The 16,727-nt window shown below is 43.0% G+C and overlaps 1 protein-coding gene across 1 annotated transcript in view; it reads right to left on the reverse strand.

Annotated features, from left to right (window-relative positions):
* Positions 1–13,689, reverse strand: part of HEPHL1 (hephaestin like 1) — an 89,577-nt gene extending 75,888 nt beyond the window's left edge. Inside the window, exon 1 of the mRNA XM_052662105.1 lies at positions 13,520–13,689. Within this exon, the coding sequence (XP_052518065.1) occupies positions 13,520–13,689 (170 nt within the window). The remainder of the gene's footprint in view (positions 1–13,519) is intronic.
* Between the last annotated feature and the right edge of the window lie 3,038 nt (positions 13,690–16,727).

A 16,727-nucleotide genomic window follows, 5' to 3' on the forward strand; every position in this document is an offset into this window, starting at 1 on the left:
TCATTAGAATGCCCATGTGGAAGGGTTGTATATTATATTTACAGTGCAGTCACAGGATAATCCCACTGGGAGCAATTGAGTAATCACCAACCTTGAAATTCATCCCCAGTCTACATTCTAACATTGTGACTCAAGCTGGGGAGCTGTCTTATCTCCTGCTGTGAAGGAATCCAGTGGGGTGGGAAGTTTCAGACTTTCTACTGCTTTAAAGACAAGATGCTCACATTGCCAAGGCCAAGGGCAATACCATGAAGGGAGACACCTTCCAAAGGTAGGCCAGATCAACCATTGTCAGAATGAACCTGTCTGTGGGAGCATCTAGCCAGTGCAGAGGTGGGCTGTCAGGTTAAATTCCGAGGGCTTTGTAGCTCACAGGAGCTGTGCAGCTCACCAGCATCACCACTGCCCCATAACCTGGAACTTTTAGTGGAAATTTTTCCTTATCCATTCAACTATCAGGCAGTTGTTGAACTGTACTGTATATGAGACTTTAAATTAGAAACTGGAGCCAAGATGTATAATTATTAGTCCCTGTATTCAAGATATGTCCCACCTGGCTATGAAGACAAAACAGACGCTTTGCATCAAGTTGCCAAGTATTGGAGCTTCAGCTTCAGCATCGGTCCTTCCAATGGATATTCAGCACTGATTTCCTTTAGGATAGACTGGTTAGATCTCCTTGCTGTCCAAGGGACTCTCAAGAGTCTTCTCCAACACTACAGTTCAAAAGCATCAATTCTTCAGTGCTCAGTTTTCTTTGTAGTCCAACTCTCACATCTGTACATGACTACTGGAAAAACCATAACTTTCACTAGATGAACCTTTGTTGGCAACTTGATGTGAAGAGCTGACTCATTTGAAAAGATACTGGGAAAGATTGAAGGCAGGAGGAGAAGGGGACAACAGAGGACGAGATGGTTGGATGGCATCACTGACTGGATGGACATGAGTTTGAGCAAGCTCCGGGAGTTGATGATGGACAGGGAGGCCTGGTGTGCTGCAGTCCATGGGGTTGCAGAGTCGGACACGACTAAGCAACTGAACTGAACTGAGGATGAGGATGAGTGGCAAAGTAACATCAGTGAAGGGTGTGGTCAGAGCAAACATGTAAGATCATACAGTCACAGTAAGGACAAGTTGTGTTGTCTGAGCTTGAGATGGGACGCAGTTCACCAAGGAGAAAATGCGATCACCAGGACTAGTCTGGGATGAATGCTACTTGGCAAAAAGAAGGGTGAAGATGGTGGTTTCAAGTTGCATTTGGGGGGCAGCCACACCCTTCCTAATTAGATGAATAATTTTTGAAGTATTAATTCAGGGGGGAACTCACCCTGGTTCCTCCAACATCACCCAACATCACTTCACCTTCCAAAGCAGGGGGTGTGGGTTCAATCCCTGGTTGGGGAGCTAGGATCCCACATGCCTTGTGGCCAAAAAACCAAAACATAAAACAGATGCAGTATTGTAACAAATTCAATAGAGACTTTAAAAATGGTCCACCTCAAAAGGAAAGAAGAAAATGTGACCATCTGAGGTATCACTGGCACAGATATCCTGCTCTCCAGAGAGCCCCTTGAGACAGGTGAGCAATATGATGACAAATATTTCCTGAGTGCTAACCCAGTGCCGGCACCATGCCTGAGCACTGACAAATCTCCTGATACCCCCTGTGATAGCTGATGATGATTCTCAAAGATAAGTCCACATCCTAATCCCTTTCTTTGGAGAAAGAGTCCTTGCAGGTGTAATTAAGTTAAGGATTTTGAGATAAGAAGATGGTCCTAGATAACCCAGTCCTTGTGGTACAAGGGACTCTCAAGAGTCTTCTCCAGCACCACAATCCAAAAGCATCAATTCTTTGGTGCTCAGCTTTCTTTATGGTCCAGCTCTCACATCTGTATATGACTACTGGAAACCATAACTTTGACTAGGTAGACCTTTGTTGGTAAAGTGATGTCTCTGCTTTTTAGTTTTGTCTAGGTTTGTCATAGCTTTATTTCTAAGAAGCAAGCATCTTGGTTGCTCCAAAAATGTTCTCATAGGAAGGAGATTAGACACGCACAGGGGAGATGATATGAAGATGGAGGCAGAGGTTGGAATGATACAACTACAAGCCAAGGATTATTAGCAGCCCCCAGAAACTGAGGCAATGGGTGGATTCTCCCTTAGTGCCTCCAGAGGAATTGCGGAGTAAGTCCTGCCAACAGCATCACTTCAGACGTTCTGCCTCCAGGACAGGGTGAGAACAGACTTCTGTTGTTTTAAACCACTTGGTTTGTGGTAATTTGTCACAATAGCTACAGGAAATGAATATATCCCTTCCCCATGCAAGTACTGTCATTATCCCCATATCACTGATGAGAAAATTAGGGGAAAAAAATAAAAAGACTCAACTGGGACTCCCCTGGTGGTACTGTGAATAAGAGTCCTCCTTGAATGCAGGGGACACAGGTTTGATTCCTGGTTCTGGAAGATTCCATGTGCGGTGGAGCAGCTAAGCCAGTGCGTCACGACTACTTAAGCCTGAGTGGCTAGGGCCCACCAGCCACAGCAAGAGAAGTCACTGCAATGAGATGCACACTCACTTTAACAAAGAGTAGATCCTGCTCAACAAAGTAGAGAAAGCTCGCACAACAATGAAGACCCAACATGACAAAAAATAACTTTTTTCAAAAAGACTCAATTACTTATTGAGTAAACAGAGCAGGAATCCTAGGCCTCTCAGTTAATGCCAGAGCCCCACACTCACCAGCAGGCCAGGCTACTCTGGCATCTTGTTAAATTTCTTTCATAAGAGTATCAAATCCTCATTTATTTAAGCCATTCTAGAGAAGGAAGTGGCAACCCACTCCAGTGTTCTTGCCTGGAGAATCCCAGGGACAGGGGAGCCTGGTGGGCTGCCATCTATGGGGTCACACAGAGTTGGATACGACTGAAGCGACTTAGCAGCAGCAGCAGTCTTATCTTTACTGGAATCCAAAAGCAACCATTAATTGATATAGAAAATAACAGCAACCCCAAGAGATTCACAAGGCATCAGGCTGAATACACAATTTTTTTCTGCTGACAAGATAGAAACGAAAATTTGAAAGTGAGCATCTGTCTAAAACGAAGTACTAATGAGGTGATATCCTTCTCTTTATTTCAAAATTTACCAAAGCCTTTCTCTTCCCCCACCTGCTTCCCTTCATTGGCTCTTCTTTCAGATAAACATACAAGAACGTCCTCACTCCCATCATATGGCCTGCTCAAAACACTTTGCCATCAGCTGGGCTGCCACGGTGATGATGGAGGTGGGTAAACTCCCTTCAAAGACCCTAAGTGGAGTTTGAGTAGTGATCAGTTCACTTGTGTCCAAGAATGATTCTGCCTATGAGTCAGCACGCACGGAAACCCCTGTATTTCACTGGGAAGGAAAAAAGCCTGCCTGAGTGTTGGTGGCCTAAGGAGAGCTTGGTGAGCATTGTAGCTTAAGTGAGGTGATCCTCTCCGGCTCCGTTAAAGACCAGGCTCCACCACGGAAGCACAGTCACACCTTCATTAAGCATTGTATGAGCAGCACCGGCAGGAGTGCATCAAATGCTGACATCATCCCCAGACCAACTAAAGGAGCCTTGTGTCCTCATTACACTCAGTGGGGAAGAGGAGGAATACATTCATCGGGAGGAAAATTTTTAAATAGACTATGACTCCTAAATCTTATACCTTCTAGGAAACAGTAGTGCCTATAGCCTCAATTACATTTTTGACCCCTATGATCAAGCAAAGGTACCAACTTCGGAAGTTAAATTGCACCATCTGACTGCTGTTGTATCTTCGTGAAAGAATTTCAATTTATTTCCTATCTCATCCCTGTGAACCAGGATTTATTAGGCTCTTGGCCCTGCCTGATTTTGGTTTCCAAGCTTTTTTATATCACTGAAACTTTGACATTCACCTTCCTTTCCCCCTAATTTTTGCCCATTGCCCTTATTTAATTACAAAGCAACCAGGACAACTAAACTGACAGTGATTAGTTCTTACTGTAAGGATCCTTACTGTGACTGGCCTTGCTTAGTTCTCCATGGGTCATTGTCTCTGACAGAGCTCTGTGTAGGGTTGGGGAGTTTATTATACATAGTCTGGACTTTCTTCTCCACCATTCTCCTCCTCTAGGTAAGGAGGTGACTGGGGTACACCAAACCCCTAAAGAGCAAAGCAGGAGGGGTACATGCTGTGTCCAAGGCCAGGTAAAGTCACCAAGCTGCATGAGGGATTGGGAAGGAATTTTATGAGAATAAGCCAGGACTCTGGGAAAGAAAATATTTTGTGAGTGAAGAATTGGAGATCATTCTTAAAGGGCGGGGGGAAATGAATAGATAAATAAAAGTACAGACTACTTTAAAAATTGCCACATCCCCACTCTCAGGACTTCTCCAACTTTTTTTTTTTCATTTATTTGTTTTTTAATTGAAGGATAATTGCTTTACACAATTTTGTAGTTTTCTGTCAAACCTCAACTTCTCCAACTCTTGATTTCTAGGCTGAACATTTGTAAAGCATCTTTCTCCTTGCATTGCAAAAACTTTTCTCCAACCAGAAAGTCAGATAAGATATTTTTCATTTAGTTTTTTAAAATTATTTATTTAATTGGAGGCTAATTACAACATTGTGGTGGGTTTTGCCATACATCAACATGAATCAGCCACGGGTGCACATGTGTCCCCCCTCCCATCCTAAACCCCACTTCCCCTCCCTCCCCACCCCATCCCTCTGGGTTGTCCCAGAGCACAGGCTTTGAGTGTCCTGCTTCATGTATCAAACTTGAACTGGTGATCTATTTTACATATGGTAATATACATGTTTCAGTGCGTAGCCCACCTTATTTCATTTTGTATCCCTACCTAATTCCTTCTTTGAGATTATTTTGAAACAAATTATATCACTTTTATATAAATACCTTAGCACATGTGTGCATGTGTGTTAAGTCACCTCATTCATGTCCGACTCTTTGCCACCCTATGGACTGTATCCCACTAGGTTCTTCTGTCCATGGGATTCTCCAGACAATACTGGAGTGGGTTGAAATGGCCCCTCCAAGGGATCTTCCTTACCCGGAGATGGAATTCAAGGATAAAACCCACATCTCTTATGTCTCCTGTATTGGCAGGTGGGTTCTTTACCACTAGAGCCACCTGGGAAGCCCAAATGCCATAGTTCAGTTCAGTTCAGTTCAGTTCAGTTCAGTCGCTCAGTCGTGTCTGACTCTTTGCAACCCCATGAATCGCAGCACACCAGGCCTCCCTGTCCATCACCAACTCCCGGAGTTCACTCAGATTCACGTCCATTGAATCAGTGATGCCATCCAACTGTCTCATCCTCTGTCGGCCCCTTCTCCTCCTGCCCCCAATCCCTCCCAGTATCAAAGTCTTTTCCAATGAGTCAACTCTTCGCATGAGGTGGCCAAAGTACTGGAGCTTCAGCTTTAGCATCATTCCTTCCAAAGAAATCCCAGGGCTGATCTCCTTCAGAATGGACTGGTTGGATCTCTTTGCAGTCCAAGGGACTCTCAAGAGTTCTCCAACACCACAATTTAAAAGCATCAATTATTCGGCGCTCAGCTTTCTTCACAGTCCAACTCTCACATCCATATATGACTACTGGAAAAACCATAGCCTTGACTAGACAGACCTTAGTCGGCAAAGTAATGTCTCTGCTTTTGAATATGCTATCTAGGTTGGTCATAATTTTTCTTCCAAGGAGTAAGCGTCTTTTAATTTCATGGCTGCAGCCACCATCTGCAGTGATATTGGAGCCCAAAAAAATGAAGTCTGACACTGTTTCCACTGTTTCCCCATCTAGTTCCCATGAAGTGATGGGACCAGATGCCATGATATTCATTTTCTGAATGTTGAGCTTTAAGCCAAATTTTTTACTCTCCTCTTTCACTTTCATCAAGAGGCTTTTTAGTTCCTCTTCACTTTCTGCCATACGGTGGTGTCATCTGCATATCTGAGGATATTGATATTTGTCCTGGCAATCTTGATTCCAGCTTGTGTTTCTTCCAGTCCAGTGTTTCTCATGATGTACTCTGGACATAAGTTAAATAAGCAGGGGGACAATATACAGCCTTGACACACTCCTTTTCCTATTTGGAACCAGTCTATTGTTCCATGTCCAGTTCTGACTGTTGCTTCCTGACCTGCATACAGATTTCTCAAGAGGCAGGTCAGGTGGTCTGGCATTCCCATCTCTCTCTGAATTGTCCACAGTTTATTGTGATCCACACAGTCAAAGGCTTTGGCATAGTCAATAAAGCAGAAATAGATATTTTTCTGGAACTCTCTTGCTTTTTCCATGATCCAGCGGATGTTGGCAATTTGATCTCTGGTTCCTCTGCCTATTCTAAGACCAGCTTGAACATCAGGAAGTTCATGGTTCAGTATTGCTGAAGCCTGGCTTGGAGAATTTTGAGCATTACTTTACTAGTATGTGAGATGAATGCAATTGTGCGGTAGTTTGAGCATTCTTTCGCATTACCTTTCTTTGGGATTGGAATGAAAACTGAGCTTTTCCAGTCCTGTGGCCACTGCTGAGTTTTCCAAATTTGCTGGCATATTGAGTGCAGCACTTTCACAGCATCATCTTTCAGGATTTGAAACAGCTCAACTGGAATCCCATCACCTCCACTAGCTTTGTTCATAGTGATGCTTTCTAAGGCCCACTTGACTTCACATTCCAGGATGTCTGGCTCTAGATGAGTGATCACACCATCGTGATTATCCGGGTTGTGAAGATCTTTTTTGTATAGTTCTTCACTACCTCTAAATATAACCTCTTTAAATATAACTAGTATATCATTACCACACCTAAAAAATGAAAAATGGTTCTTCAATATCATCATACATTCAATTAATGGTTGGTGTTGTTTAGTTGATAAGTTATGTGCAACTCTTATGAGGTTCCAAAGACTACACCCCATCTCTCTGACTATGAATTCTCCAGGCAAGAATACTGGAGTGGGTAACCATTCACTTCTCAAGCAGATTTTCCCGACCCAGCAATCAAACCCGTGTCTCCTGCATTGGCAAGAGGATTCTATGCACTGAGCCACCAGTCAGTCAGTTCAGTTCAGTCGCTCAAACTCTTTGCAATCCCATGAACCACAGCAAGCCAGGCCTCCCTGTCCATCACCACCTCCTGGAGTTTACTCAAACTCATGTCCGTTGAGTCAGTGATGCCATCCAAACATCTCATCCTCTGTCATCCCCTTCTCCTCCTGCCTTCAATCTTTCCCAGCATCAAGGTATTTTCAAATGAGTCAGCTCTTCACATCAGATGGCCAAAGTACTGGAGTTTCACCTTCAACATCAGTCCTTCCAATGAACACCCAGGACTGATCTCCTTTAGGATGGACTGGTTGGATCTCCTTGCAATCCAAGGGACTCTCAAGAGTCTTCTCCAACACCACAGTTCAAAAGCACCAATTCTTCGGCGCTCAGCTTTTTTTATAGTCCAACTCTCACATCCATACATGACTACTGGAAAAACCGTAGCCTTGACTAGAAGGACCTTTGTTGGCAAAGTAACGTCTCTGCTTTTTAATATGTTGTCTAGGTTGGTCATAACTTTTCTTCCAAGGAGTAAGCGTCTTTTAATTTCATGGCAGCAATCACCATCTGCAGTGATTTTGGAGCCCCAAAAAATAAAGTCTGACACTGTTTCTCCATCTATTCGCTGTGAAGTGATGGGACCAGATGCCATGATCTTAGTTTTCTGAATGTTGAGTTTTAAGCCAACTTTTTCACTCTCCTCTTTCACTTTCATCAAGAGGCTCTTTAGTTCTTCTTCACTTTCTGCCATAAGGGTGGAGTCATCTGCATATATGAGGTTATTGATATTTCTCCCTGCAATCTTGATTCCACCTTGTGCTTCATCTAGCCCAGCGTTTCTCATGATGTACTCTGGATATAAGTTATATAAGGTGATAATATACAGCTTAGACCTCTCCTTTTGCTATTTGGAACCAGTCTGTTGTTCCATGGTCGGTTCTAACTGTTGCTTCCTGACCTGCATACAGATTTCTCAAGAGTCAGGTCAGGTGGTCTGGTATTCCCATCTCTGTCAGAATTTTGTGATCCACACAGTCAAAGGCTTTGGCATAGTTAATAAAGCAGAAATAGATGTTTTTTCTGGAACTCTCTTGCTTTTTAGATGATCCAGCAGATGCTGGTGATTTGATCTCTGGTTCCTCTGTCTTTTCTAAAACCAACTTGAACATCTGGAAGTTCACGGTTCATGTATTGCTGAAGCCTTGCTTGGAGAATTTTGAGCCTTACTTCACCAGCGTGTGAGATCAGTGCAATTGTGCAGTAGTTTGAGCAATCTTTAGCATTGGCTTTCTTTGGGATTGGAATGAACACTGACCTTTTCCAGTCCGGTGGCTACTGCTGAGTTTTCCAAATTTGCTGGCATATTGAGTGCAGCACTTTAAAAGCATCATCTTTTAGGATTTGAAATAGTTTAACTGGAATTCTATCACCTCCACTAGCTTTGTTCGTAGGGATGATTCCTACGGCCCACTTGACTTCACATTCCAGGATGTCTGGCTCTAGGTGAGTGATCACACCATTGTGATTATCTGGGTCTTCTATGTATTCTTGCCACCTCTTCTTAATAGCTTCTGTTTCTGTTAGGTCCATACCATTTCTGTCCTTTATTGAGCCCATCTTTGCATGAAATGTTCCCTTAGTATCTAATTTTCTTTCTTTTGTGTGTGTGTGTTCAGATGCAATCTTTTTTTTTTCTGTTTATTTATTTCTTTAATTTACTTTACAATATTGTATTAGTTTTGCCATACATAGACTTGAATCTGCCATGGGTGTAGATGTGTTCCCCATCCTGAACCCCTCTTCCACCTCCCTCCCCATTCCATCCCTCTGGGTCATCCCAGTGCACCATCCTCGAGCACCCTGTATCATGCATCGAACCTGGACTGGCGATTCATTTCACATATGATGATTTACATGTTTCAATGCCCTTCTCCCGTTTTGAAAATTATTTCTGATGCCTGGGTATTATACCTCTCAGGTGACTTTAAGGATTATATTTCTGGACCTCGCAGGTGGTGCTATGATAAAGAACCCGCCTCCCAGTGCAGGAGATGTAAGAGACACAGGTTCAACCCCTAGATCTAAAGGATCCCCTAGAGGAGGGCATGGCAACCCACTCCAGTATTCTTGCCTGGAGAATCCCAATGGACAGAAGAGCCTGGTGGGTTACAGTCCGTAGGGTCACAAAGAGTCGGACACGACTCAAGCAACTTAGCACATGCATGTTATACAAAGTAAGGAAACTGATGTTCACAGAGATCATGTGACATGTCCAAGGTTACACAGCAAATTGGGGACAAAGCAAGGACTAGAAGTCAGGCCTCTTGATTCCTGTTCTATGCTCTTTCCTAGAAAGAGCCACGACAGTGGAAAGAGCAACGACAGAAATTCGGCTGTCGTGGATTTCTAAACACTGGGCATTTTCTTGTTGTGAATATCTAAGCAGCAGAGTGTCTTCAGAAATGCTGTCTACTCATCCTGCCGAAGCCGAGTGAGAGGCACGGCCACGTCACCCAAGATGACCCCTTGCTCCAGGGAAAGGTGTTGCAACACGGAGTGCACATAGTGAACTCCATATTTTGTGACAATTTCATAGGTGTCCCCTGTGGCACCATGACACTTGTGAATCATAGCTCCTGAGACATGTGTCCTGTGGTCTTCAAGCAAGAGTCAGCAGCCAACCACAACTGTGCCTTCTTAGAAACTTGCCTGAACCACCAGCCGCATGAGTGGCATGATTACTTCCTGGAATGATTAATACTAAAAGCCAGCACATGTCACAGCCTCATCCAGGCTTCCCTTTCGAGTCAGGAGTCTGCCTTGCATAAACACTGCCCCTCGACACACCAGAAGGAAACACGTGGGTACCTTGGCATTCCAGATATGACATCTAGCATGCCAGCTGCTCCTAAAGGGCAGGAATCCTCCTCCAGGGAACCACAGCATTTGTTAAACAACCTCACTCTAATCTAATGCCAAACTGTGTTTTAGTCATACCTGCTTTTTTTTTTTCTTTTTCATCATAACTATTTTTGTACATTTTATTAAAATTTCTTCAAAGCCCCATCTGCTGGCTGAAATGATCAACAGAAAGCCCCTAACTTCTTCTTGCATCCAGCCTTGTGAAAATGGCAGCTTAGTATTTGATTATTTAAAGTATTTTGAGTCTTTAAACAGACTCACAGACATGGAAAACAAAGTTATGGTTACCAAAAGGGAAGTGGGTGGGGGGATAACCTGGGGGCTTGGGATTGACATGTACACACTACTACATTCAAAATAGATAACCAACAAGGTCCTACTGTGTAGCACAAGGAATCCAATATTCTGTAATAACCTAAATGGCAAAAGAATTTGAAAAAGAATAGATATATGTAAAACTGAATCAGTGCTGTAAACTGACACTAACAGAACATTGTAAATCAACTGTCAGTTCAGTTCAGTTCAGTTGCTCAGTCATGTCTGACTCTTTGCGACCCCATGAATTGCAGCACGCCAGGCCTCCCTGTCCATTACCAACTCCCGGAGTTCACTCAAACTCATGTCCATCGAGTAGTCCCATATAAAATAAAATTTTAAAAATGGATAAGGTACTTTGGGTGTTTGAATAAACCCAGGTGACTGGTTTTGTCACTGACACCAGTGATCATTTTCAACATTTTTCTGAAAAGAGTTACAAGTGAGACTAAACCTGCCCTTGGTAAAGAATTGGGTCTCTCTAGAAAGTTGTTATTACTGGAATTCCTACTTCCCTCAAAGTTGAGTTTAATTCAATGGGAAAGGATCACCTTTGCCAAGAAAAGGTTTCACAGTGAAAAAAAAAAAAATTAGCTCTGAAGCCAAAGGAATGTGAGTTTGGTGATGCATTTTACACTGTAAACTCTGGCACATACTTAACCTCAGAGCCTCAGTTCCTTGTTTGTAGAGTGGGAATAATAACAACTGTATGCAGTAACGAATTGAAAGTCACTGGTGGAACCCCTGGGTCAGAATCAATGCTACTGAACAGTGATAATGACATGAGCATTTTAGTAGAAAGAATTCTGTGCCTATGGAAAGGCAGTCCAACATCCCATTGAGCTTAAAGCCTATGTTCAGTGCCTTCAATGCATATGTCTTGAATAGTTTCCCATCCAATAGCAACTGACAATGATCATTTTTTTCTATTGAGCCCTTTTTGAGGATAACCAAGCTCTACTTTTAGGGAAGGCTGCTGGGAGTTAGGGGAGCCTTACAACCTCAGCTCCATTTGTTACAGTACAAACTACCACCGTCAACAGTCCGCAGATGTGAAATACAAAGAAGTCAAGAGTCTTTTCTGGGTCATCCCAGTGCACCAGCCCTAAGCATCCTGTATCCTGCATCAAACCTAGACTGGCGATTCATTTCTTATATGATATTATACATGTTTCAATGCCATTCTCCCAAATCATCCCACCGTCTCCCTCTCCCACAGAGTCCAAAAGATTGTTCTATACATCTGTGTCTCTTTTGCTGTCCCGCATACAGGGTTATCATTGCCAGCTTTCTAAATTCCATATATATGTGTTAGTATACTGTATTGGTGTTTTTCTTTCTGGTTACTTCACTCTGTATAATGGGATGACCCAGAGAGATGCTATGGGGAGGGAGGTGGGAGGGGGGTTCAGGATTGGGAACACGTGAACACCCGTGGCAGATTCCTGTTGATGTATGGCAAAACCAGTACAGTATTGTAAAGTAAAATAAAGCAAAATTTAAAAAATGATATATTTTTAAAAAAGAATCTTCTGGAAATAGCCCCCTGGACATGAAATTTCCTGGTACGAAGCTTAAGAAAAAGTCTCAGTAGCCTGGCATGAGCATCATCTTTTTGAATAAACAAAACATGACTATGCCCCTTTTGTGTTGTTAGAAAGCCTGGAAGCCATGGGTCCGAGCCAACTGGATCTTTGGTCTTCCCCCAGGGAAGGAGGACCTGACTCTTACGGATTTGATAGATAGACCCCATGAATCTTAGCAGCTATAAGATGAAACCTGGATGTTGAATGCACTGGGCACTGCCTATCAGGAAAGAGAGAACAGAACTTCCCTGGTGGTCCAGTGGTTAAGACTCTCAGCTTCCAAGGCAGGCGGCCAGGGTTCAAACCCTGTTCGGGGAACTAAGATGCCACAAACTGCAACAGAGAACTCGAGTGGCAACTACTGAGCCTCTGCTCCCTGGAGCCCATGTGCAACAACTAGAGAAGCCTGAACACCTCAATGAAGATTCAGCACAACTTAAATAAATAAATGTCTTTAAAAAAAAAAAAAAAGGGAAGGAACAAGTATGCAAATATACAACTATTTCCAAAATATCTCCAAAGATGTTCTAAAAACTACAGTGTTGAAAATATGCATGATGGGACTTCTGGAATCAGAAGCTGATTTCAGAGGAAGCTCAAGGGAATAAATTAAGATTATTATTATTATTAAAATTACTATCTTAGATTAAGATCTTAATAAATTAAGATTATTATTAAGATTATTCCTCCCCCTGGGAGGATGAAGGGGAGCAAGGGCTGTTTTGTGCAAAAATTAAACAGTCAGGGATAGAGGGTGTTGCAGCACCATCTCATCCAGCTATGCCCTGGGCTCTGAGGATAAAATGCTGCCCTCAGACTGAATGGATTGGGGCTGGAACAAATTTATCACCAGCAAAATAAAGCCATTTTTAAGTAGGCTCAAGGAAACTCTTAAAATATCAGCCAAATCTACTACAACTGCCCCCCTCTTTTAAACATTGCAAACCAAAACCAAAGTGTAACTACCTATGGTGTATTTATCTCTAATGATTATGTTTCATTCCAAAAATTAAAACTAAGAAAACACTGTGTATTTTAACAGTGAAGAATTCTTGAAAATTCTCAAAATTTTATCTCAAAGTTTAACTTTTTTTGGCAAAGTGAGTCCAGAGTCCCTAGAAGTTCTTAGTGGTATCTAGGGAAAATTGCCCATATTAAAAAATAGGTCATTATTCAGAATACCTGGCTGTGCATATGACTCTTTACAGACAAAGTGAACAGCTAGAACTAAGAATCTCTCTCCCAAATTACACACTTGCCCATGCAAGAGCTCTCTAAGCAAACACGAAGCCTTCCTGTTAATCTAGATCAACTCATACCGATTGTATGGGCTTCCCAGGTGGCTCAGTGATAAAGAACCCACCTGCCAGTGCAGAAGACAGGGATTTGACTCCTGCGTGGGGAAGATCCCCTGGAGAAGGAAATGGAAACCCACTCCAATATTCTTGCCAAGAAAATCCCATGGACAGAGCAGCCTGGTAGGCTACAGTCCATGGAGTCCCAAAGAGTTGGACCCCACTGAGTAACTAAACAAAACCACCACCAACCATTGTAGTGGCCCAAGGAATACAAGCTGGAGTCTCTGAGGACCCCAAGTTCACTCACTTGTCTTCTGCGAAGCTTTTTCCAGTAATGACGTTCTTCCCTTGGGGCACATAGTTCCAGTATTCTTCCACAATCCCAATGTGGTATGTTCTGGTGACTGCACCAACCAGCCCAGACAGACCCAGGAGTGTGAGAAGAAGGATGCTGTCAGCCTGCCGCTTCCAAGGCATTTGTGGATGTAACTCGGGCCAGCAGCCTGCACAGGGACCAACCCTGCCTGTCCCTCCCCCTCACTCTCAGCCAGTTATAAATAAGGAATGGACAAGGCCCAGCTCCACCTCCTCAGGGAGTTTGGGGTTGGGACAGAGGCTGACAACTTGTGTAAGCAGAGCAGCTTGATGAGGTAGTGGCTATGGTAACCAAACTTTTGCCAGCTGTCCAGGAAATGCGTAACAGGCTTATTTACTTACTGTACAAACGAAACAGTTTTGGTTCTGTAAGTCTTGGTGCTCTGCTGTGACATTGGTTTTTTATTTTTGCCAAGAATTTGCAAGGACTGTGTGTAGCCAGTCAGGCTCCACTGTCCCTGGGATTCTCTAGGCAGGAATACTGAAGTGGGTTGCCATCTCCTTCTCCAGGAAGAATGTCAGTGCAAAAAGTTAAGCTGATATGTTCCTCCTGCTTCCTCTGTTTTTCTCTACACTTACTTAAAGGAATATATTAAGATTGGAAAACTAGGCTGGTCTGCATGGAGCACCAGGAAACAATCCCAAGCACCAGGGAAAGCTTCATCTCTGTCCCACAGGCAGAGGGAGTGATGTAATCACCCCCCGCCATCCCCAACTTGTTTTACGAGGCTACATGAAACAATCAACTCACATCATAAAGTTTATAACAACACTGTAAAACCTCACTAATTCTCCATTTGCTCATGCACCATCTCCCTCAGATTCTCTCAAATCCCATCAACAAAAACGAGGCACTCAAACCCCCTAGTTCAGTCAAAATTTTACTGTCCATCATCCCCAACAGCAGGGAGCTGCCTTTCTCAGGATGAAGAAAAATCATAAGGGAGAAGAAGGAGAATGCCCATTCACCTGTTTACTCAGATCTGTGACCTAGAATCTCCGTATTGAAAGAGACCTCATCCAACCCTGGAAGACAGCCAGTCAGATTCCCCTGCAGAGTTGCTTTTGAGACAGCAGCTCTGGAAGGAAGGAGACGCCCTCCTGGCTGGGCTTTGAGGTTAAACAGACCTGTGTTTGAATCCAGTCCCACCATTTACTGATTGAGTGGCTCTGGATAATAACTCGATCTCTCTAAGTTTGTAAAATGGGGATGGAGGGATTATTCAGAAAATTTAAAGGATGACCTAGGAGCAAATCTAGATGAGCCTGGGCTTGATAACTTTCTAGATACAACACCTAAGACACAACCCATAAGAGAAATAATGGATAAGCTAAACTTCAAAAATAAATGTCTACTCTGTGAAAGACACTGTCAAAAGAATAAGAAGAAAAGCCACAGACTTAGAGAAAATACTTGCCAAAGACATGTCTGATAAAGAAATGTTATCCAAAAATATACAAATAACTCTTGCTAAGTCACTTGCTAAGTCGTGAAGATCCCCTGGAGGAAGGCATGGCAACCCATGCCAGTATTCTTTCCTGGAGAATTCCATGGATGGAGAAGTCTGGCAGGCTACTATCCACGGGGTCACAAAGAGTAGGACATGACTGAGCATGTGTAGGCATTTGGAAATATCCCAGACCAAATAGCCTTTTGTTCATACTGCAAAGAAGCACAGTCTTAGTACGGTATCAAAAACATCATTAGAACATATGCCACACAATTCTTTTAGACAGGAGAAGCAGAGGCATAAATAACACTGATCAAAAATGCTCAAGTTAACTTTTTGGTCCAGGATACTGCCTGAGGCAGGTACCACCTATCTTCTGATTCAAAACAAAGCCCCTAGAGAGGACCCAGTGCATGGAAGGTGCTGATGCTGATGAGATCAGTGCGCTCAAGCTATTTGAAGCAGAGAACATGGTTACTGAGGGGGCACAAGGGCCCAGGAAAGAGTTTACTAAAGGCAATGAAATAAAGTTCTGGAAAGTTTGACATTCTTCCTTACTCTTGGACAATTAAGATGCTACTCAACAAGCACCTGAATTACATAAGAGCTCAGGAGTACAAAGGTGTATGAGTGGATGCTGTGTTCCTATGACATTCATCTCTGAAAACCCATTGCTAAATACAAGGTGTTGGAACTTCCCTGATGGTCCAGTGAATAAGAGTCCACCGTACAGTTCAGGGGATACCGTTCAATCCTGGTCTGGGAACCAAGATCCCACATGCCACGGAGCAATTAAGCCCACGGGCCACAACTACTGAGCCCAAGTGCTCTGGAGTCCATGCGCCACAGCGAGAGTCCATGAGTGGCAACAAGGATCTTGGATGACACAGCGAAGACCCTGTGTGCGACAAGTAAGATCTGACACAGCCAAATAAAGAAAGAAATTTTCAAATAACAAATAAATAAATAAATGCAAGATGTCATGGACAATGTCAAGAATTTGATTGGGAACTCTGTAAGTAACCACGTGAACAAATACTTTCAATTCCATTGGACACTATTCAGACATACATAAAGCAGAGAAATGCAAGATTTATGAAGCACCCACTATGTGAGATGGACAGTCCAGATATTCACTCCATGATTCCTCCAATATGCTCACCAGGTTTAAGATATGGTAAATCTTGATGTCAGGCATAGTAGAAGAGAAACATATTTTTGGATCAAATCATATTTCTCTGAAACATAGTATGGAATATTTAGACAATAAAACTTTTAGTGTGAGAAGCCAATTCAGATAAATGTATTCCTGCTAGCCTTAGCTGAGATGTCATTTTAAATAAAAAATAAACTGTGAATGACCAAATTGGCTGTCTTGTTCTTTAGCCTTTTTGCATGTTTTAAGAGAAATATGAAATACTCCTTAAGAGATTTTCACTATCCCAAACTCTGACCAAAAACTCTCACCAGTCCAGGCCTCTAACTGCCCTGCCACAGTAGATATTGGCTCTTCAACCTCCTTGGGACCCCCAGTTTCTTGATGGGATTTCTTTATTGATATTTCTCACTCAAAGCCTTTGGGCTTCCTGGCTGCTCTCACAGGGGCCAGGGTGACCTTTCTGTACACAGATGGGATCAGGTCTCTCCACCACTTGAGACTTTTTGGCAAGCTCCTATGGCCTTCAGGAT

The sequence above is a fragment of the Budorcas taxicolor genome, chromosome 25, assembly GCF_023091745.1.
Source record: "Budorcas taxicolor isolate Tak-1 chromosome 25, Takin1.1, whole genome shotgun sequence".
Taxonomy (NCBI): Eukaryota; Metazoa; Chordata; class Mammalia; order Artiodactyla; family Bovidae; genus Budorcas; species Budorcas taxicolor.